The sequence below is a fragment of the Mesoplodon mirus genome (genome assembly GCF_964341445.2).
Source record: "Mesoplodon mirus genome assembly, chromosome: 2".
Classification (NCBI taxonomy): domain Eukaryota; kingdom Metazoa; phylum Chordata; class Mammalia; order Artiodactyla; family Ziphiidae; genus Mesoplodon; species Mesoplodon mirus.
In genome coordinates this window covers 216653296-216677196 of record NC_138977.1, presented here as the reverse complement: position 1 = coordinate 216677196, position 23901 = coordinate 216653296, and the positions used below count along the sequence as shown (strand labels likewise).

The 23901-nt window shown below is 48.6% G+C and overlaps 1 protein-coding gene across 1 annotated transcript; it reads right to left on the bottom strand.

The window, feature by feature from the left end:
* Window positions 1-9055: 9055 nt before the first annotated feature.
* On the bottom strand, window positions 9056-23227 carry PNLIPRP1 (pancreatic lipase related protein 1; the record flags this gene model as incomplete). Its single annotated transcript, XM_082602685.1, has 12 exons — window positions 9056-9119; window positions 11852-12019; window positions 12746-12854; window positions 14747-14876; window positions 15795-15913; window positions 17399-17518; window positions 17626-17745; window positions 19180-19288; window positions 20105-20239; window positions 21878-22003; window positions 22482-22636; window positions 23179-23227. The coding sequence occupies 12 exons, from the start codon at window positions 23225-23227 to the stop codon at window positions 9056-9058; spliced, it is 1404 nt and encodes a 467-aa protein (XP_082458811.1).
* Between the last annotated feature and the right edge of the window lie 674 nt (window positions 23228-23901).

The following is a 23901-nucleotide window of genomic DNA, read 5'->3' as shown; positions in this document are numbered from 1 at the left end:
TGCATAACCATGCTCCGACTTCTATCACCATAGATTAGTTTGGTCTCTTCCGGGATCGCATATAAGTGGAATTATACAGTATGTGCTGGTTAGAATCTTGCTTCTTTCACACAACACGGTTTTGAGATTCATCCACGTTGTTCCATGTATCTGTAGTTGGTTCCTTTTTATTGCTGTGTTATATGGTACATTTCTGTGTGAATCTATCACAGTTGGTGTATCCATTCTGCTTTGGTGGACACGTGGGTTCTTTCTAGTTTGGGACTGTTATGGATGATGCTGCTGGGAACTTTCTAGTCTAGTACCTGTCTTTTGTTAGACTTGCACTCATTTCTCTCAGGTTTGTCCCCAGAGGTAGCATTGCCGGGTCCTGGGGTGTGTGCGTGCTTAGCTTTAGGAGCTGCTGCCCTAAACACTTTCCCACAGCGACTGCACCTGCACGAACTCCCATCGGCAGCTGGGCGAGAGTTCCAGTTGCTCCATATTCTACTCATGCCCTTCAATCAATCCCAGAAGCACTAAGGTTGCCAGCAATTTCCGGAGGGTTTCAAGTGTAGAAAATGGCTTCTTTTTTTGCGAACCTCCTTTCTGAGAACTCTGAGGCTGGAGGTGAGCAGGGTGGTGCTGAGGGAAGCCCAGGAATGAACTTCCTTATCTCAAGTGGGCTTAAGAAAAGTCAAGGTTTGTGGAACTGGTAAAGTGATGATGAACCTCAGTGGGGTCACCTATGCCTCAATGACCCCAAAGCCCAGTGTTGCCACCCCACAGCTCCTGGAGGTGTCCTGCAGCTGAGGAAGGAGGTTAGTCCAAGGCCTGACACTCATGCTCATCAAGGACCCTACTGAGGAGCCTGGAACGGCAGTATTAGGCTGAATGGAAGCCCTGGAACCATGACATGGGGCCAGTGGCTGCCCACCACTCTTGGGAAAACATACAAACTCCTTACCAGGGTGCAGCATTACCTGGACCATGCCTCTCTCCCCTCCCTCACCTTGAGTCTCGCTCATTGAACTCCAGGCACACAGGCTGTGTGTAGTCTCTTGAAAGTGCCCATCTTGGAGTCTTTGCATATTCTGTTTAGTCTTCCTGGAACACACTGCCCTCAGCCTTTCCCTGCCTAAACTGAAGTTATCGCTCAGGGCTCAGCTTAAATGTGACATTTTCAAAGAAGCCTTCTCCAGTGCCCATGGAGAAACCAGACCTTCCTTTACGTCTCTTATCACGTTCCTTAGTTTTTCTTCCATGGAATGTATCCCAATCATTGGTAATTATATTTCAGTGATTATTTGTTTAGACCTTGCTTTGGTGGCAGGGTCAAGGTCTGTAGAATCATTAATGTGTCACCAGAGCTTAGGACAGCGCCTGACAGGTACTAGGTGATCAATAAACATTTGTTGGATGAAAGGGTGAGACATTAGAAGCTAACGGTGGGCTGGATAACATCCAGATCTCTGCTGCCTTCTCCTCCCTGCTCTGTGCCCTGGAAGCTGTCTCTATGGACGGCCTCCCTGCACTACTTGCCCTCGGCCTTCTGGTTGGGTTCAGTCAATGGGAAGGAGGTGGGAGGAGGGAGAGGTCGGGATATTTCTTCCCCAGGCTCCCTCCCTTCTGTGCTGTGGTCGGGTGATGGCTGCACTTCTCTCCTGACAGCTGCAGCTCCTCTCAAGCAGCTCCTCCCCTGGCCCCAGCCCCTTCCAGACTCTCATGACAGCTTCCTCCCTCCAAGCTTCAGATTCCAGGGAAGTTAGAGCTCCCAGCTGCTGCTACATCCCTGGTGATTTAGTACCCCTAGTGGATTCCCTTAACCCTGTCCATAGTTCTGTAAACAATCCCTTGGATAAGCCCTTGGACTGGGCCATCTTTTGTCATCGGGGCCCTGGCAGGTGCATCTAGCCACTGGACATCTCCTGAGAGAGGTTGGTCACAGTGGTTCAGAGGCCTGTGGTCCATCTGGTGGGGTAGCTGGGCCTTGGGCACCACCCTTTCCAGACTCTATATTCCTAATGAGGACATTTCCATCCTCGTTAGGAAAGGGTTTGGATTGTGTAATTGTTTGGTTTCACCACCCATACTAATAGCAGCCAAGCCTTTCTGTGACTTGATTGTCATTTTTGACAAAGATTTAGTAAGACACTTTCAGATAATCTGTGGTTCCCATTGTCTATGCTCTCCTGGTTCCAGCTGCAGACTGGTCAAGGAATCTGGGAAAACTTCTCACGTGAGTGGCCAGTGGTGTTTCATCTGGTCAACAGTCATCTGGGAGGGCAGAGCTGGAAAGAAAGGGGAGGGTTATAGCTCAGTTAGGCAAGAAGCGATTCTTATTATTTCCAGGTCACCAGGCTCTGTTATAAATGCCAAGGGCAGATCGTGGTCACCCCTGTCCTCAAGGGACCCACTGAGGCAGATTTGCTCAATATGAGGAAAAGTTTTCTAAAGGTTAGAATCACTGGGAAGTAGGATAGGCCTTTGCTGGTGGGGCATGACCCCTGCCTTACTTGGAGGACATTGTGACTGAGTAGACATGGGCAGAAGCCAAGCCTCAGATGAGGGGTGACTGAAGGGATGGACTTCTTTTTTTTTTGCAGTACGCGGGTCTCTCACTGTTGTGGCCTCTCCCGTTGCGGAGCACAGGCTCTGGGCGCACAGGCTCAGCAGCCATGGCTCAAGGGCCCAGCCGCTCCGTGGCATATGTGGGATCTTACCGGACCGGGGCACGAACCTGTGTCCCCTGCATAGGCAGGCGGACTCCCAACCACTGCGCCACCAGGGAAGCCCAAAGTGATGGGCTTCTAAGGTCGGTTTCAAATCTGGGATCCCACAGGAAATTTTGGAAACTGCAACCTAGAGAAAGGACTCACCTTTCAATTCAAGCAAGAGTCACCCTGAAGGAGCACAGCATCCAAACCCCTCTTTCAAAGTGGATAAGGAATTATCCAAGAGGTGACAATACCTAAGATAATGAGAAATAAGCTGAACAAACACATCTCAGGAATACAATCTCTGGAAGAGGTGTTGAGGGCATGAGAGAAAACTGAATATCAGAAGAGAAATAGCTGGTGTTGGTTCAAAAGGTGTCTTGAGAGAAAATGGCGGCAATCAAATTGTAGCTCCTAGAGCGCCTTTTTTATTCCCATTCTACAGCCAAGGCAACAGAGGCCCTGAAAGTAAGGGGCTTAGTTGGGGTGAATGGAGGAGGAGGCGTTGATTTTAGGCGTCACCTCCTACTGTGCAGCTGCTCTCTCCTTCTGAAGGCCTCAGTTTGCTGCCCTGTAAATGGGGGGAATCCCAGTGGATTTAGGAACACTGTTCCTGCACCAAGCTGCCCCCCACGGGGCTGGGCACGCCTGCCACAGTCACCAGTGGCTGGGGGCAGACCCACTGGGTGCTCTCAAGCAGTCCCGAGCCTGCCTGGTCTCTGTGACAGGTGACCCAAGGCAGGGCCCCATGCCGCCTCCCGGTTGGCTGCCCATGGCAGGCACAGCTCAGTTCCTCCTTCCTCTCTGGGGACCTGAGGTTCTGAAGTCCTGCCAGCTGTCTTCCCTGGGAGGGAAGGGAAGGCCAGCACCTGTGGGAAAAGTCATTCACTGGCCACATGTAGGCAAGTGGCAGCGTCAGAGCCTGGGGAGTCCTGCCAGCTGGCGCAGCCGCTGCCCGGGGTAGGGGGTGGCTTGGGTTCTCCTTCTCCTGCACCCTGAGGCCAATTGAGACCTGTTTATTCCTTGCTTTCATCACCTTTTTTATCTGTTCCCTCCCCTCCCCTCTCCCTGCCCTTGCCCTCGAGGGGCTGGCGTCACGTCTCTCTAGGGCACCGCATCAGCCTCCCCCAGAGTTTCCTCCCGGCTCTAATCCTGTGGGTGGCTCCTTGACACCCTCAGATGCATGTTTCACATGTTTTTTCACTCTTTTGTGTTCATTTTTATGTGGCCAGAGCGTGCTGGATGCTCTTCCAGCCTTGAGGGTGTAACAGGGAACAGACTATCCTGTTGCCCTGCCCTCATGGAATTGATGGTCCCTTGGGGCACAGACACTGATTGCCTAAAAGAAATACAATTTCAGCTGATTAAACAAGCTAACAAGGAACAGAACACTGAAGAGGGCTTGTACCAGGGCTACGTAATTCGGGCTTTAACTAAAGAGGATAGTTTGCGGGTATCCGGTGGAGAGGGATCCAGTTTAAGTGGAGTCCAAGGTCCTAAGCCGGACATGCAAGGTTGGCCACTGTTATAGGTTGGGTTGTGTTCTTCGCAAAAAGATATGATGGAGTCCTAAACCCTAGGACTTCAGAACATGACCTTTTGGAGTTAGGGTTTTTACAGAGGTAAAATGAGGCCATTAGAGTGGGTCCTAATCCAGTATGACTGGTATCCTGATAAAAAGGGGAACTTTGGATACAGAGACATGCACAGAAGGGGTAGGCCATGTGAACATGAACGAAGAGATTTGGGTGATACTTCCAGAAGCCAAGAAGTGGCAAAGATCACCAGCAACCACCAAAAGGAGAGAGGCATGGACAGGGTCTCCCTCACAGCTGCCGAAAGGACCCGAACCTGTGACAGCTTGGTCCTGGGCTTTCCAGCCTCCAAAATTGTGAGATCATAAGTTTCTATTGTTTAAGCCACGCCATATGTGGTACTTTGTTATGGCAGCCCGAGAAAATTAACATGGCCACCACGTGGCCTCGCCCAGCTTCGTTTCTGCTCTTCCCTGATGCCTTCCCACCCTACAGCTGCTTAGATGGAAGGACACACAGTTCTGGAAGACACCTGGTCTTTTCCTCTCCTGAGCTTCTGCACCTGTGGGTTCCGCTGCCAGGGACGTCGGCTGTATCTCCCCACTGAGGAGCCCCCTGGGGTCCCTGCTCCCGCCCCCGAGGCTCGTTCCTCCCCCACCCCTCCCTGCTCCTCTGTGGCCACGTTTGCTCTTCCGTTCCAGGTCCCAAAGCCAACTCTCTGCTGTCAAAGCCTGTGACACTGGACATGTCTTCCACATTTTCAGTCCCAGACCATACTCTCCAAGGTTTCTCAGACCTGAGGGACACCATCCTCACTAAAAATTTCCACCCGCCCCCTGGACATTCCCATCAACATCATTTCATTGCACATCAATTTAGGAAACAAAACTCTTACTACAAATTACCACAACAAAGAGGAAACCTTGTCTCTGTAACTGACTAAAAAAAAAAAATAGATGATCATCTAGGTGAAAACACAAAATTAATAAATTCCCTTGGAGAATAAGGAATAAGTTCACTTGGAAGCCTGGGATGAGAAGACTCGCCTTTAGAGGATTCAGGAAATACTGTTTCCTGGGGGAGCTTCACCCAGCTGCACGGGGAGAAGTACCCGAGGGCTTTTTAAAAAGGCCTGTACATGGGATTGTTCTTGAATTGGTCAGGGTGGGGCCTGGGACAAGCCCCTCCACCCATCTTTTTTTTAAGCTCCCAGTTGATTCTGGTTTGCAGGGTGGTTGGTGCAACCCTGGCACTCCTGGAGCTGCCTCAGCTAGCCCCGTGAGCCCTTGGATGCCCAGCTTCCTGCACCTTGGGGTGAGCATGCAGGGCCTGAGTTGGGTGGGTCTGAAGCCCATCCTAACAAGCACTGCTTTGTGTGCCTGCTGCCTTCCGGTAGCTTTGAGTCTGGGGTCAGACTGTGGCCATACTCCCTAAGGTGCCTCCCTCATCTTACAGCTCCCTGACTTAAGGATGGAGCCTTCTGTTCCATTTTACAGATGAGAAAACTGAGACCCAGAGAGGTGGAAAGTCCTTGCCCAAGGTCACCAGGCTTGACTAGAGCCCTGACTGCTGGCTCAGTGCCTTTTCCTATTGCTTCCAACCAGACTGAATGTCCCCCTGAGCTTTATGTTAACAGACTGACTATGAATGGGGTGTATTTTCATTGCTCAAAGGCCGTATTCTTATGCATTCTGAAAAATGCACCACCTCTGTTATTTAAAAAACAAAAAAGAACAAAGTCTAATCAAGCTAGCCCCATGCAGCTGCTGAAATCTGGATTTCAGGTCTGCTGGGGCCACATAAACACTGCAAGCATCCCCCAGAATAACCACGGAGAACCCTAACCTCCCCATCCATCTCCCAGGCGGTGCCTTAGGTCAAGGATGTGTGGGGCTGAGCTTGGACTCCCCAGTGGGGATAGGAAGTGGAGGCTCCATAGCCACAGTGATAAGTAGCCAAGGCGTTATGATGTGATTTCTTCTGTGCTACGATTCCTACTTACCTTGTGTGAAACGTATAGGATTTAAGCTATTGAAATAGTTCAAAATAGAGTCACAGTGGCCAATGTGAACTTCCATATTAGTTGTCTTGGAACGTCCACTGTAGGACTGCGAGTGTCTTAGAGTGATAAACTGAGTGGTACTTTAGATAAGAAATTTGATGGACAACGTATGTTACTAGAACTGAAGGAGCCACTGATAGAGACAAGGTACCCTGGGTGTAACTGTTCCACCTCCTGATCCACTCCTTGAAAAGAGACACTGAGCCCAGCGACTAGAAGGCTCTCTGCTGGAGGACCCGATCCCAAGGTGCTGAGCTGTTGTAGGTGGTCGCTGCCCAAGGCCCTGTCAGAGCAGAGGGCGACTTCCCACTCATGCTTGTCTGGAGACCTGGGGCAGGACCAGGACCTCCGCTCGTGCCGAGATGCCTCCTTCCCTCTTCTTCTTGGGTTGGTTCATTTACCACCTTTCCTATTTTCCCTACTCTGACTAACCTGTGTTGTGTGCTGCTTGTGTGCAATAAACCAAGTGATTCATGAACTGAATATTGGCTACTTTTCATGTATCTCCAGCCCCGTGATTCTTTTTTTTTTTTTTTTTTTTTTTAGCTTCTGCTTTATAACAAAGTGAATCAGTTATACATATACATCTGTTCCCATATCCCTTCCCTTTTGCGTCTCCCTCCCTCCCACCCTCCCTATCCCACCCCTCCAGGCGGTCACAAAGCACCCAGCTGATCTCCCCAGCCCTGTGATTCTTATCTGGCTTTACCGCTGGCCCCTGCGACACACACGAGGTCAATGGTGGGGATCGTGGAGCCAGCTGTTCTCTGCCTTCCTGGGAATTTTCTCAGGCTGTATATCTGATTAAAGGACCTACATCCATTCTAGGAAAGGGACTCAGGAGGAGCAAGCAGGAGGCTGGCCCTGCTCCGGCTCGGGTCTCCATCAGCTGCCTTCCCTGTCCCTGGAGCAGGTTACCTGTCCCAGGTTACTGGTGCACCTGCTGTCAAACCCAAGGTCACCCAGGTCACCCGAGGCTCAAGGCAGAGCCTCCGCTGTGTGCTTATGGTGTGGCCAGCAGGTTAGGGGAGCCTCGGCAGCTGGCTTCTTCTGTCTGCAGTCTTTTTTCAGCTTCCTCCTTGTTTTAAAACCCTTTTCTCCAAGTTATTGGCCGTATCTGTTAGTCTGGGGAGCAGGTGACACAGGCCGTCCTTGAGCAGGAAGGGCCTCTCACCATGGCCGACCAGTCCTGCCCCCGCCCCCCATTATACCTGGTTCCACTCGCCACGCTCATACATCTCATCACTTCTTGCCTGGATGTCTGTGAGGGCCTCCTCCTCCTTGCTGGCCTCCCAGCCTGCAGTCTCAGTGGGTCGTCTTCCTGCAAGCCTGGGCCTAGTTCCCACGGCTCTTTGGAGCCTTCCCCATCTTACTCCTCCTTCTTCTGGGCCCCCCTGTCCTGGCATATACCTTGCTTTTTGCACCTAGTGGGTGGCACGGTGGTGTTTATTTAGGTGCCGGCCCCCTACCACCGTGCACGCCCTGGGCGCCGAATGGAAGTCTGCTTCCCTCTCATTCCAGTGCTTGCACAAGAGGTGGTGTTTGGGTGTGTCTGCAGAAGCTCCATCCCGTTGATTGGATGTGCTGCTTGCCCAGGGCACGGGTTCACGGCCAGCACTGGGTCTCTCCTGCTCGGTGCGCCCCACCCCCTCCTCATCACCACGGTTTGCTGAGCGCCCACCCCGTGCCCTTGACTATGAAGCCTTTACTACAGTCGCTTGGGGAATCCTCGCCACACCTTCTGCTTTCAAGGAACACTCTGGAGCCCACTCACACTCAGGTTTGAAGCTCAGTGATAGCTTGACGTGCCACTGGGGCTTAGGAACTGCCATGGTGGGTGGGTGACCAAGAGGGGAGACACTCAGGGGAGGCAGTGTCCTTCCTGGTCCCTACAACCCCCTGGGGATGATCACGGGACAGGCTGGGCCACCTTGAAGACTCCCCCCCACCCCACCCCCGAGGTACGGAACACCTGTGTGGGTGGGGCCACGGTGAGGTAGGCTTGGCTGAGTCTCCCCGCCCCCTCAAAGACAGAAAAGTCCCCCCTCAGCCGGGCCTGCATTGGGCACCCCCTGGACCCCTGCTCAGCGCCCAGCCCTGCCTGGGATGGTGCTTGCCCGGCAGGCAGAGAGAGGGTTCTGAGGCAGCCCCAGCCCAGGGCCAGGGTGCGCTGGAAGTCTGTGCTCAGCAAATGTGCCCACCACAGTCTCTGGGTGCTGGAGCCCCTTAACCTCACCAAAAGCCAGAGCCCCCAAGTGGTCCCGTCACCCCACAATTTACCATCACAAAGGGGCCACGTCCTAGCACGGCCTTCCATGATCTCAAGGTGATGGCAGAGTCAGGGAGGGGCCCTGCAACCAGAGTCAGGGGCCTGACCCTCAGCCCTGATGGGGCACATCCGCTCCGTGTGCTGCAACAGCGAGCCCACACGCCTCTGTTCCCTCCCCTGCAGGATGAGGGGCAGGGCTAAAGGCTCTGCCGAGGCCCCAGCTCCACTCTCTAGTGCTGCTGTCTATTGCCGCGCCTCGGGTGAGGAGAAGACAGTGGACACGAGGACCAGGGAAACTGGGGGGAGAGGGGGGTGGTAACTGGAGGTCAAGGGCAGGAAACCCAAATATACAGAAATGAGCAGGGCATTTTAAAATAGTCAGTTCCCAAATGTCCCACCGGGGGCAGCTGACACCAGCGACAGATACTGTGAGCAGATAGATGCATGTACGGATTTTATTAGTGTTACACGGCGGCTGCATCGCACCCGGAGTTTAACAGGGCATGAGAGTGAGCAAGACATCTTCTCTCACGGTGTCTTCGCTACAGAAACTGTATCTGTGGAGAGAAAGGAATCTTTTTAAGTGCTGGGCGTTCTTACCTGGCAAAGGTAATCGCTGATTTACAATTCAAAAGGAAGAGGGCTGCGCTAGGGTGGTAGCTTCAAAAAGTTCCTGGTGGGCTGATCGCCTGGGGGCTTCCAGGGGGAGGGGCTGGCTGGACCCCAGGACAAGGTCAGGGGTCGCTCAGAAGTGGTCCCTGGTCTCTGGGTCCTCTGGCAGCCAGGACTGTGGGCACCTTGGGGCAGCGACTGGACCTCTCACGGTTCTCCTTCTCCACAGTACATGTGGGCCCCCCATAAACCCAGCAGAGGGGTTTACAGATGGGCTCACTCTTGCCCCCAGCCATCCTGGGGACCCGATTCAGCCTACAGCAGCTCAAGAAAACACAGCTACAGTAGATGGAGCTCTTGCTAGCTGTCGGCAGCCACACTAGCTGATCCGCTCACGCAGTGCGCACTTCATCCTCACCACACAAGTATGAGGAGGTATTGTTACGAGTCCTACATCACAGGAGAGGAAACTGAGGCACGGAAGGCTCTCAGGTGATACGTAGAAGAGCCAAGATGCAAACACAGGTCAAGCTGATGTTGTGGCCTACGTTTTCTGTGGTGGTCAACTTCAAACCCCTCTTGGCCTTGCCTTCCACACCTGGAGTCAGGGGCCTGGCTCTCCCCTTGGGCTGCCCCCTCCTGCCTTCCAGCCATGATACAGGGCTGGTTACTCGAGTCTCAGCAATGGAGTCTTTATTTGTAGAAGAGGGCTTAGCGCCCTCCCATGATTGGTGAGAATCCCATGTCAATAATGAAGCATCTCATGACAATAAATATAAAAAAGCTTTATAATTAATTTGAAAACAATGCAGACGTAAGTGGTTGTGGTTACAGCTCTTCCAGGAAACATGGGATTCTCTCACCAACTGTGAGCTCTGAAGCTGCATCCTCTCTCCTCACCTTCGCTGGCCCCTCCCCACTTTCTCTTTGTATCTCATTTGTCTTTCCTGGAAGCCCTAACCCTAACCTCCAATCGAATTCCTGTCCTCTGCACCAGAGCCCCACCCTCAGCAGCCTGGCCTCCCTGTGCCCCTCACATACCTCCCCTGTCCCTCTGCCCGTCTCCCCAGCACCCTCTTTGGGCCCCTCACGAGCAGTTCTTAGTCTGTCATTTGACCTATCCAATGAACCATAAGTCCATTTTTCTCAACAGCTATACTGTAAACTCTTCAAAAGCAGGCTCTGTCTTTGCATCCCCTCCTATACGCCAGGCATACCTGGCACTTACTAAAGTCAGAGAGGAAGGAAGGAGGATGGTGTGTGGGGAGAGAGAAATAAAGGGGGGAAACTACAGTTTTCTTTTGATACCATGTCACTGGAGGGAATTCCTGTCAGCAGGTAGGACTTGAAACCCCAGTGAGATGACTAAAAAAATTTGAGGGGGATATGAGAGGAGGCTGGACCAAAGTCTTAATTTTCTTTAGTCTCCCACTTATTTTTTTTTTAAATGTTACTTATTGGCTGTTTTCCTAACAGCAAAATATTTGAATAAGTTGACGAATTCAGTATTTTTACTCCCCAAACTATTATAGTTTGTGAGGCTCTATCTTCCTATATTTAAAAATTCTGAGGTCCACCATCTAGCTTCTCTTAGATAGATTCCCTCCAGAGTTGGCAGGAGGGGAAGCTGCCCTCAGGTCATCGGAGGGTTGAGGTGGCAGCTGATGCACCTAGAGGGTGCAACGCCCTGGGTGATTTGGTCTCCTACTTTTTTTCCTTTCTTGAACCCACCTGTGAGCAAGGCATCTCCTTGGGAATGCCTCTCATTTTAAAGATTCCAATGAGACCACCTTCTTCTGACATGATTTTAGCTTCATCCCAGGATCCAGGAAACAGGTCAACTTCCTAATGGGACCTGGGCCACTGACCTTAGAGTCCCAGTGTCCTCCGATGGCGGAGAGGAGGCCTCGGCTGCACCCCGAGCCTGCATAGGGCTCCCCACTGGCCTCCTCGACACTGTGCTTTCAGTGAGAGGACCTTCTTGTTCCGCGGACGCCCTGCCTGGGCCAGCCCCTCGGTCCTCCCCTCACAGAGACAGGGTGGACCCCACAGGGTCATCCAGATGATGAGACTGCTGTGAGGTCTGCCAACCCGCCCCCCTGCCCGCCCCCTGCCCGGGGGTGTGACATTCCCTGGGGCTTGAGTTTAGTGACCCCACCTAACCTCCAAACCTCAATCAGTGGCCAAGAGCTCAGGCTCTGCTTCTCGCCAAGCCTCATGGGGGTGTCCTGCTGGCCAGACTTGGGGTCTGAGCTTTGGTCATTACCCCCACCTCCCCGCAGATGCCACAGCCAGGGATGCCCCGGGTCAGGATGAAGATTCTGCAGGTATTGCCACCTCACCTCTCTCGCCTCATCTCAAATTTTATATCTTTTGCTAAAACTGATTTCCTTTGCCTTCTATTATCCTGAACTTTCATTGATCTTCCTCTCTTTAACTTGTAGCCACTCTCTAATGGATACTTATAACTTTATACCCTTCAGAAATTATTTCTTATTTCTCTTTCTTATTTTTCCTCCTTAGTTTTCATAGAAGGCAGGGCTGTATCATCTGTGCCTGCCACAGAGAATGCTGAGAACACAGGCTGAACCTCAGCTGACTTTCTGGGGTGAGTTTCCATGACAAAGGCAAGTCTTTACAAACATCCTTAGGCACAAGCCAGCAAAGACACACGTACGCCGTCTTGTCCTCTCCCTTCTGCACGGTGATCTTGGCTGCACCCACTTTGGGGAAGGTTGGGTTTACCACGTTGTTATTCCAAAGAAACTTGACTTTCTCAATTGTTCCAACATCAAGATCCGCGTCAAACTCATTGGAGTGGGTGGAGCCTGGTGTGATAATCCCCCTTGAAACAGAGAAATAGAAATATTCCCATTCACTGAAACAAGTTCTAAGGACCATATAAGTCCCTGCCACTCTTTTCTACTCTAGATTAACAAGATGATTTTTTCCAAATTAATTCTCAAATAAAGGTTAGAGAAATGGAAAAGTCAGCTGTATGCCAGCAGCCTCAAACTACTATTTATTTTATTTTATTTTTGGCCACATCATGCAGCAGGTGGATCTTGGTTCCCTGGCCAGGGATCAAACCCGTGGCCCCCTGAAGTAGAAGTGCAGAGTCCTAACCACTGGACGGACCACCAGGGAAGTCCCTTAAACTACTATTTAACTATTATTTCCTCAAACATAAGTTAATTTACCCTCAAAACTTTCCTATAGAAAACTATATAATTCCTTCATATTATTTTTTTCTGGTAGAATTATTTGTACAATAACAAGTTATCCACTAGTTTAACACAACAAACATGTGTGACTAGGCTAATCAGAAAATATGATATCTGGGCTAACATTAGATTTATCTTAAAAAATCTGATCTATTGAGAGAGAAAGAATAAAATGCCTGGATTTATAATAGAGAAAAGAACACGTGTTAGCAGAAATCTGAAGTTAACTTCAGTACATAAAGTAAGTAATTTAGAATCCATTGATAAAGAGACGACAAGTATGTCAGTGCATGGATGTGAAGGCCGTGTGTATCAAGTGAGAGGTGGTACCAAAAAAGGACATTTACTTGAAGACATTGTATTGGCGAGTGTTTCCCTTATTTCCAAACAAAGCAACTTTGATTTGACCAGTGGCTGTTCTTCCAGACAGCGTTATAGAAACTCCATATCTCCAGCCTGCACAGGGCATAGAAAAGAGTTTTTATTCATGCACAAAATAGTTGACAGAAATCTCAGATTTTTGTCGCATCCCTTACACTGAGGCATCGAAGTAGAAGAAGTTCTACATGTTAACCTACGACTCAAACTAGGCCTTAAGGAGAAACACATATCTGGCAGTGGACCCCTGTAGACCTGCCCGCCCAGTAAAGGGGTCACTAGCCACATGTGGCTGCTTAAATTTAAACCCAAATTAAATAAAACAAAAATCAATTCCTCGCTTTCCCTAGCCACCCTTTAAGTGCTGAATTGCCACATGTGGCTACTGGTTACTGCATTGGACAACACAGAGCATTTCCATCGTGGCAGAAAGTTCTGTTGGACAGCTCTGTTCTCGAAGGACAGTATTATGAGTTAAGGTGGAAAGAGAAGGAACAAGGGCTGGTCCCCACATTTGGAAAGGTAGTTCAGGGGTGCAGTCCTGGGAGCCTCAAGGGCAAGGTCTGTGTCTTCCCTCTGCCTCTCCAGGGCCCTGGGCAGTCTCCAACACAGTCGTCATCCAGATTTATGCCTGAAAGGCTGTCTTGGTGCCCAGGAGCACACACACATACACGGGAACCTATACACACATGACCACACACTCATGTGCACATAAACACACATATACACATGCACACACATACATACACACCACATACTCACATACACATTCACACGTAGGTATGTAAACACACAGACACCTCCTTTGCCTAACTCCTACTTGTCCTTACATCCTCAGAGCCGTTTTTCCCGCCCCTTCCTCTGATCAGGGCCAGGTCCGCTGTCCTACCATGTCACAGCAGCAGGCCATCGAGCCAACACACTTGTAGCTGCTTGCTCAGTTTCAGTTTTCTCTGCTGGGTTATAAGTTTCATACTAGGGTGTCTTGTTCATCCCTGCACCACCCCACATCTAACATAACCTGTGGCCCATAAATAAATGTTAGTTGAGGAATGAATATATGGTTTTGAATGTTTAATTTGTTGTTTGAAAATATTGGCAAGTATTTTGTGCATCACTACGTCAGAGGAAAGTTTGATTAACCAACGCCTTTTTAAAAAATATGTAAACAATGATGGAAATGTTCTATATCTTGATTTTGGAGATGGTTACATGACTTTTTATTTATCAAAACTCAGAATTATACACTACAAAGGGTGACTTTGGCTGTTTATAAATTATACCTCAATAAACCTGACTTAAAAAACTATATGAGATTTGTATTATATTTATGTATTTATATAAACACAGTCTCTTTTTTATAGTACAATATCTTAGGGAACTGTCATAAAGCAGGTTGGCACAAAGTGGCTGAAACATGCCTGACTCTACCCTATGTCTTAGTCCATTCAGCAGAATTTTGAGAGAAATTACCCCTTTCTGATCCCCTCCAACCCTCCACCAGAGAGGCACCCCCCATCAACGGGCATGAGGGACACATGGACAGAAGGCTGGAAATTGAGGAGATTGGAGTTGGGCTTCTTAAGTGGGCTAGATAAGCAAAGAGTTGGTACCAAATAAATTTTGAATGGATAGAACAGGTGCGGATGACACGATTTTTCAAATGCATAGGACAAGGAACTGTGGGGTGGTGAAAATTCAGAGAAGATGGCCACAGAGACAGGTAAATTGCTCTTATCCCATTAATTATGCTGTTTGTGTCCACTCATTTCATGCCATAGAAATAAAATGAAAGTAAAGCAGACCCTTTCTAAATCCTTGGTTGAGTCTTCAATGGGGTAGTTTGGGTGGATGTGTCCTTTTACTAAGATGAAATGTACCCACAAATATTTCAGGTTAGAGGCCACCCCTTTATGTAAAACAGAAAGGAAACCTCTTTTACTTGGGTGGGAAATCACAGTGCAACTTACGAGCAAATTTGCTGGCATCTCCTGTGTTCAGGAAGAATTTCTGCTGCTCCTCACGTGTCTTGCCAGCAAATCTATCAGCGTAGTGGCCCATCTGCGGGCACCCTTCATCTGGACAGGGGAAGCACTTGTTCTAATGAGAAAGATGGATCCGGCTGTAAGGTGTGAATTTGTCTTTTTATGATCCACACATCTGAGGAGCAATTTTCCTATAATCTCAGTTTCCTCTTTCATAACTGGAAAGAGATTGGAATAGATGGTCTCTAAACTAACTTCATCCAGGATGTAGTACCCAAGCCTGAGGCACATCATGTTAGAACTTCTTGGGGAGCTTCAGAAAATATTGATGCCTGGGCCCCAGGTTAGATCAAATATGCCTTCCATCGAGTGGAATGCTGGTGAATGACTAACAGGCAACTCTGGGACAAAAAGTCCTGTAGAGTTTACCAATTCCTGTGGTGTAAATATTCTGTGCCTGGGGCCAACTTCAGGCTATCAACACAATGTCATTGAATGTGGGGTCGGGAATAGATGTTCACACCGGCTCTAGTGAGCCCTCATAGGCAGGCTCCGGTGTATCGTTAAGTGCATCTCTCTCCTTGTTGCCAGCTGCACGAGGCACAAACCCCCAGCCCAGCATGTAGAACCCCAGCATCCACCTTTCCTTCTCTCTGGCATGTAGATTCTTCTCTCCCACATTCCATACTTGCTCCGCCCCTTTCAGAAACGTGCACTCTTTCCCCTCCTTCTAAACTCTATGATTTTCCAGCCAGATTCAAACTTTGCCCCTGCAGGAAGCCTTCCTAGATCATTGAATTGATGGCTCTACACTCCGATTTCCCAGAATCTTCCGCTCCCACATGACTCTTCTAGAATTTTAGCTACCTCCTGCCTAAGGCTTTTTTCCCCCTCCACTCTACAGGACCGTGAACTCTGACATGCAGTGCAAAACAATTAGGGGATGATCAGACCCTGGTGAGAGAGTACTACAGATCCCAACGCAGCAGGGCAACAGCCCCACCTTGGGACTCAAGGTGGCATAATAGCTTACAGACTCAAAGTCCTTGTAGGAGGTGCAGGGGTACGCAGCGAATCCATCGGGATCCAGGATGCTCTCCGAGTAATATTGGTAGCTTCTCAGGTGATTGCAAGCCACAAAGTCCCGGGTTCCTGGGTAAGCAAAGGGGGAAGTCTGCACAGGTGGTCAGGGCCCCATGACAACTTCTCTGCCTCTCTCTCCAAGTGGGATGGTTCCAAAGTGGGCCCATATTTTCAGAAATTGAAGATTAGTCCAAAATCCAGCCACAAAATGACAGTTAACATATAAAGGCTGCTTTCTGTGTGCCGGGCAATGTTCTGAGCACTTTACATGTATTGTCCCTGTAAGCTTCACCTTTCCTCAGAGGTGGGTAACATACCATCCCTAATTACAGAAAGGTATACAGGCTACAGCCTCAGATTTCAGATTTCAGCTAAGAAGTGGTGGAGCTGGGATTTAAACCCAAGCCCATCTGGTGCTTGAGCCCAGGCCTCTAACCTCTGTTCCATTCTGTGTCCCAGACACCAGGCTGGAGGTCCTCGAAGACACAACTGGGTGTGACTTGACCTCCTAGGCATGACCAAACCCGGGCAAGGACATTGTCATGCCATGTTTAGGTGAATAAAAAGGAAGGTCAAGTAGCTTTAGGTGGCTTTATATGAGCATGCCTTTCACTCTCATGTCTTGTTCCTTCTTAGAACCTTCCTTGGCTCCTATAAATAACTGCCAAGTGGCAGATGTCACAGCACACATTCCAGACCTGGCCTGAACTTGCTTGGCCATTACTGATGGAGAGTTTAGGCTACTCTATCCATGCAAAACCTCGTAAAGCTGTAAAAGTCAAACACATAGTTCCTCATCCTTAATAGTTGCTTTGATGGTATCCATACTTGCCGAGCCATTATGCTCACATTCAATAAAAGTCTTTACTCATTTGCTTTTAACCTGTGTGGTGCCAAATGATGAGTCTGGCTGAAAAATCTCACCTGTTCATTGCCATTTTGACCTTATTACATACAGAGTTAGAGCTGTATCTGAAAGATGCCCTTTACCCAGGTGTGCTGATCAATGATAAAGAATAGCCACCTTGAGTAGCACAGTCTCTGCTCTAACCTTCCTTACCCGTGATTGCTTCTTATTCTTTCCCCAACATAGAGGAGTGGTGACTCTCATGTGAATGGATTTGCCGTGGACATGATTGGGAATATTCCCATTTTGTCTACGGTGTTGAAGCCAGTTACATAAGTTTGAACTATATCACTGACACCCAAGGGACAACTGGCAGAAAAATTCTCTTAGATTCAGGATATTTACTTTTATGGTATTTCCTTCCTTTATTAGGTAGCTATCAATTGATGGTTGGAGTTATAGCTTTAAGCAATGGTTTTGTAATTCTTTGTTGCTTGTTCACTCCAGGACACCACACAATGTATAAGGAAATAAATCAGCAGAGCTGAGATATAACAAATGATGCGTGGCTATATTTTTAAGAAATAAGGTCTAGAAGGGGGGATTGTATATTTTCAAAGAGCAGTGTGTTTTCATTTTTAAGATTTGCTGTGGGAGTGACATTGCTCCCCCAGGGAAGTGATGTCCCCACTCTGCTCTGGCTTTACCTGCCCAGATGCCATCTATGTCCACGATCTGCGACAGGGCATTCTTCTTGCATCCGGGCATTTCCTCTCCTCCGTTTGGAAAGAAATCAAGGTGACCCACCTGTTGTTTCGTTCCGAAGCCTGAAATGTTTAGAACAGCGATGAGCTTTTCATAACGCAGGGCTCTCATTAAAAGCACGTGCTCTCACAAGTGCATGGGCTTGCAGCTGGAACATGAAGGGGCTCACCCATGAATGGGATCAGGGGAGCTGCATCCGTGTGCATCACATCGACAAAGTCAGCGTCGGAGGGATCGAGTCGGACCTCTTCAGGAGTACCCTCGAAACTTGCTTCTACAGGATCCAACCCTAAAAGAGATGGCCATGCTGCACACAATAGGCCTGGCTATAGGTGCCAGCAGGATTGAGGTTGTACAGTTGCCCAGGCTGTACGCTACCTAACTCAAGGGATGCCATACCCTGGAGTTGCGCAGTGCCATGGCCGGGGTATTGAATATGGAGACATTTACTCTCAATGATGCTCATTACATTCCAGTGGCATGGATAGAGAAGGGCAGGTGAGCAAAGAAACTTAGATTTTGTTTAGGCAAGGGTTTTTTTCCACATCAGATTCTCCCACTTACTTGTATATCTTTCTCCTTCAACATTCTCTTTCTCTTCCCAAGTTTGAAGGAAAAAGTGGCGAAATAGTATGGTATCACAATTCAAAACACAAATTCTGGGACTTGGGTACCTCACTCCAAATCCCTACTCGGCTATTTTTTGAGCAAGTTGCATGACCTTGGGTGAGTCCCTTGACTTTTTCTACACCTCAGTTTCCCCATTTATAAAAGGGGGTAATAATACAGCTATAAGATTAAATGAGATAATATATGTAGCATTTAGCACAGTGCCTGGCACATCATTATGGGTGTATAAGTAAATATTTAGAATTATATCTCCCTGACTATATTTCCTTCTTGACAGGACTCCTAGATTTAACAATTGTTTCTGAAGGTTTGATCAGAGCAGCTGAAAAGGCATGAACATAATTGTCTGTTGAAAATAAAAGGGAACGTTCTTATAAAGGTAGAGACTTGAACCAAAAGACAGCAGAACCGGGATTGAATGTCAGTTCTACCACTGATTAGGTGTGTGACCTTGGGCAAGTCATTTGCTTCCCTCAGCCTTTTTCTTTAGTTCTGAGGATTCAATGAGAAAACGTAAAGCACTTTGCACAGTATTTGGGATAAGCAGGCACTTAATCTATGCTTACTATAATTATTATATTAACATTATAATGATTATATTATATTGATATATTTTGTGGTTATAATTTAAAGGCTTTGCTTAGGTTAAAAAGATGCTTTTGGTCTGATGGTGTCTGGGTTTCTTCTACCAACGAAGGCAGTGGAAGCAAAATTTTTGTGTTCTATTTTGCCCTTGATTTCAGAGAAGGGGGAGAGGAATGACAATATGGACTTGTCTTAATTATGTTTGCTCACATTCATATTAGCCTTACTCTGCATTTTCTTGGGTGTTCAGTCCTGCTGAGAGACCCACATCGCCAGAAAATGGATGGGGGCAGAGGCGGAGGAAGTAAAGAGAACAAAGACACCACTTCCCCTGCCACAAAGATAGGCTTTGGGGGGCTTCCTAAAATGCTCTGTGCAGTCTCTAACCGGCTCTGCTGCAGCCAAGGGGATGGACTCTTTGGGGCCAGCTCCAAGCTAGGCTGCAGTCTTGTATCACGTTCTGGGGCTACTGGGGACCAAACCTTGGGCCCCAGCCCTCAAGTCTTACCTGTAATCCTGCCCAGGCCTGGAGTCTTGCTCCCTGCCTCTCCCGCCACTTGGGCCCCCAGGCTGTGGCCGATGAGCTGGACTTGGGAAGGTAAGTAACTGTAGTTCGACTGGAGAGGGAAGATTGTATTTTCAGGACATTTCTGTGCTGTGGTTTTTGCAAACCTAATGCTGGTACTCCTCTGCAGAAAACCTGCCCGTAAGATCAAGCCCAGCCCTTTACGAAAGCCTCAGAGCTCTTCTGACTCAACACCTGTTTTTCTAGACTCTTTTCTAGCTAGACCCTTAGTGGAACTTTCAGGCCCTCAAATATGTCGTATTCTCTCACCTCTGGGTCTTGTTTAGCCTCCTCTTCCTGTTGTCATGTCTCCCCAACCACGAGCGCAGTTCACATCGACACAGCTCAGCCATTAGCTCTCAACTTAGACGTCTCTTGCTGGGAGACATCCTTAATCACCGACCCCCGCTCCCCAGACTGGATTAGCTGCCCCCCTGACCCCCGCACACGCTCCTATAAAGCCTGTAGCCGCCCTTTCCCCTCCCCACATCAGAACCCTGATCACACTCAGTGGTCCCTGTAAGCTCCCCCAGGGCCTGGGACCTCAATTATTCTCTTTATTCCCTAACAGAGCTCCTGACAATGTGTGCCCAAATATTGGATGAACAAACAAATGGCACAGGCTCAAGGTATTCACACCTGTTGGTCTCAGAGATGTTCACCCAGAAGTACTTGTTTATTATAGGTCTACAGCTCCTTGAGCACAAACACCATAGGTTTTGATTTGAGGTGAGTTTTAGAAGTAAGACTCCAAGAGAAATATCAATTCTTTCTATTTCCTCTTTAAACATGTAACCCTCAGCTGTGTCTTTACCCAACAAAGACCGGTGGGTGCTGTGTGTCCCCTCGCAGCCCGGCCACCACTCACCTTGAGCATGGCCAGCATCTGGGCCACCTGGGCGCCCACCACACGCACGTTGTTGGCAGCCTGCGTGTAGGTGGTCTGGGAGCCTCTTTTCCAGTCCACACAGATGCAGTTCACCTCCTCCACCTTGAACATGTTCTGGTGTTGGAGAGACACCAGGGGGTTATCATGGGGGCTCGTGAAACCGCTTCCAACCAGAGCTCAGAAACGGTCGCCGAGAGTTACCACTGGCTGGGGCACTGGGATGAACTCGACTTTGTTGGGAATCCCGTTGCCAGTAGGAGTTATCCCTCAGGGCAAAAGCTACAAGAAAGGCAAATCGATTCCCTCTCTAGTTTGTAGACTAATTAAAAGCTGACCACTCTCTGGTTTTCTTCGACCAGATTCAATCAGGTTGATTCAATAAGGTGGCTGAAGCCAGGGCATCATTCAAAGAGTCCTATTTTGAAAAGAAAAGGTCTCAAGTGCATTCTCTGGCAGCCAGGGTCTAAATGACCTTGTGGATTTGACTGCTAGGGGTCCTTTCAGCCTCTTGGCAAAGCCTGGGCTTGCTTCACCCCAGGCTGCTGGGTATTTACGAAGTTTTAAGGTGGGAGGGAAGTGTCACTATTTTTACAGTCAGGATAGCACAGTATTTCATGGAGGAAACACACTAAAGATATTTAAAAAATAGAACGGCACTGATTTAAAAGATATTGAAGAATTCTGAAAGGGAAACTTCTTCCTGGATGTCAAAGGAACTGATATATCCTTAGAAGTTCTGCCGGGCAGGACATATGACCACCTTGATGGTACTAAAATGGTACTATAAATTTAAAATCCACCTAGAATCTTTTCACATATATGATACTAATATGTGTGATCACACACACACAGATACCAACAGCCGTTTTCTCAGGACTTTTATTTTTAAAGCAGCCCTGAGGAATCTCTTACAAACCTGGAGAATTTGGGATATAAACTATATCTTACAGTTTATACATTAAGATACTTATTGATGATGGGACAAAAGCGATACCAAGAGTTAAATGGCTGGTACAACCAAGGTCAAATGCAGAATGATTTTAATTTTCAGAGTTTGTAACTTTTCCTGTTGACATTTTAGGTCGGAGGGTGGAAGACAGACTGCTAGGGTAAATTCTTAGGTGTCAGAAAAACATATTGAATCAGTGAACAGGAGAAAAGAAGGGATGATGGTATATCGTGTGTATTTGTGTGTGCGTGCCTCCGCACATGTGTTTTTGTGTGTATGTGTATGTGAACATGTGTTTGTTATTCTGTTGTCTATCGTTCTGAGCAAAAGAGGCTCTATTACAGTGGGTTTGGCGCTTTCTATTCTGCCATTTTGGTCACCCAGTCAGTCGAAGCTCTCCGTGTCTCAAATAAATGGTCACAGCACACACCTCTGACTCTCAGGGAAGTGGGAAAGACTTGAACAAAAAGAACATAATCCTGCGTTTATAGGAACACAAAGTAGCCTCACTGAAATGGAAGCAGACAATATTTAGGCTTGATTTAACCAGAAATGAGAGGACAGGAGTGTTTGTTCCCGCAGCAGATGCCATTGCTTCAGGCTACAGATGTAGGCTAGAAACTTGGAAGGGGATTTTTATTTTGGTGAAGAGGCATTTTAATTGCATAAAGGTACCTCAATATGTCAGGATTTCCTGTTCTGAGCTCACTAATTGAGATTGCGTAAAGGGAGGTGGAGACATTAGTGGGAAGCAGTGGCAGCTGCCCGCAGCGCAGGCCACAGGGGTTAGAACCAGGCCCTACCTTGCACATGTCCACCAGCCAGCTCTCATCTCCCTTGCCTATGAAGCCGTGGATGATGAACCGGGTCTTCCTGTCTGTTTGGAAATTGGATGCCTCAATCGTTGATGGGTCAGAGGGAAGAAGAATCTGTGACAAACACAGAAGTGTTCCGTGTTTTTGCAGCCCAGCCACTTTAGCCTGTCTCTTTCTTCCCCATCTCTGCCTGTTCTAATGTACAACCTTTCAAAGTTTAGCAAAAAGCCACCTCTTTCAGGAAGCCCCCCCTGACCTCTCTCTCCCTGCCCTACCTTCCCAAGTCAGGAATCACTACCTCTACTGGGTCTGGATTGTGGCTCATGGTCTTACACCTTCCATACCTTCTTCCATAAGCTCTTTGCCCAACACCAGAATCACATAACTAGCTAGAGGTTCTGACAAATGTGAACCATTCATTCATTCAAGCCAGCTTTTTTACCAGAGACCTACTCTGTCCAGGTCTGGCTAGGCCTGGGGGCAGCTGGCAGGATCGGGTAGAGGCAGAGGGTACAGAAGTAGGAACTCCTGGTCCCCTGGTGGGCACAGCCCCTCACCAGTTACCACAATGTTAAAATGGCAGAAGTCTCACCTGAAAGCTGCTTGGATTCTCGTTGGTATAGAGCAGGAAGCGAGTCCCGATCTTCTCAGGGCTCCAGGGGAGAACTTTCAGGGGCCTGATGGCGGTTCCACCCCAGGGCTCAGAGTCAGAGAAGCACCCAATGGAATCATAGCAAATTTCCTTTCCTGTAAGAGAAAAGATGACCCTGCTCAGGGGTTAGCTCCCGAGGCTGGCCTGGTTGCTCCCCTGCTTGGGGACAGGCTGAAGACCATGCAGACACTTGCCTCTGCCCATCAACTCTCTCCTTGCCCCCTCTCCCCCCGTGCCCACCTTCTGATCAGGGAACAGTCTCACTGAATCCCACAGAGACCTCTCTGCTTCGAACCACCATCAAAACTTAAAAGTCCTGTGTTCCCTGCCTAGATCTTCCGATAGTTTTATTTGACGAATGTGATAATGGACACTGGTAAGTCAATATGTTAACCCAGGCAGGTGTCTAATGCTTTATCTGGAAGAGTCTGGCCTCGGGCCTCCTGGACATGAAGGCAGGCTGGTGGGGAGATGCTCTGAGATGGACCCGCACAAACTGCAGCCCCACCCGCATCTCTGTGGAACCTTGGAGCCATCTGCAGCCGCTGGAAGCCCTGCCATGGCTGAAGCTTTCTCTGGCCAGTGCCGAGATGATGGGTTTATGCCCTTCCCAAGGGGCACGTGGGATATGTTTTACCTTTGGCTGCTCCCAGCAGGAAAAGAGTGATTGTCCAGATGCTCACCATCTACAATAAATTCAGATATTTGGCCTCACCAAAAGCATGACCAGAGCAGTGAGCAGACTCAAGAATTCAAGGCTTTGCCCTACCTCACTCCTTCACAGCTGGCAGGAGACTTACCCTGTTGGATGTTCCAGGCCTTCCTTCCCTCTGGATCAAGTGCCCGGGCTGTTTTCTTATATTTGAGCCTTATCAATTGGACACTGCTTCAAGGAAACAGCAGGTGATTATAGAACATACTGTGTGCACTTAATATTTTAATCTACACAAATACACAAAACAAGATTAATAATAGAGGTCAAATCTTCCCACAAGTCTGGGACGATGAAAGAATGCTTGATTAAGAGGAGGTGAAATGTCTCTAACTTTGCGCCTATGTACACGTGCCTGTAACTCTGAGCTGAGTGGGCCCCACTTTCCAATTTTTTATTTTATCACCTAGTACTTTACAAGTCCCAGTGAGGACACTGCAGCAAACTCTAATCATGGAGGGCTGTGTTTCTCACTTAGAATGGATGGAAATGCCCTTGCAAATCGCTGATAGTGAAAGGAAGTGTCTAAGAAAACCTCCTCTTTCTTTTTGTCTGTCTGTCTGTCTACCTCTGTCTCTGGCAGTCTAGTAATACTTGAGCACATGAGCTTTGGAGACAGAGTCAACGGCCCCCATAATAGCCTCTGAC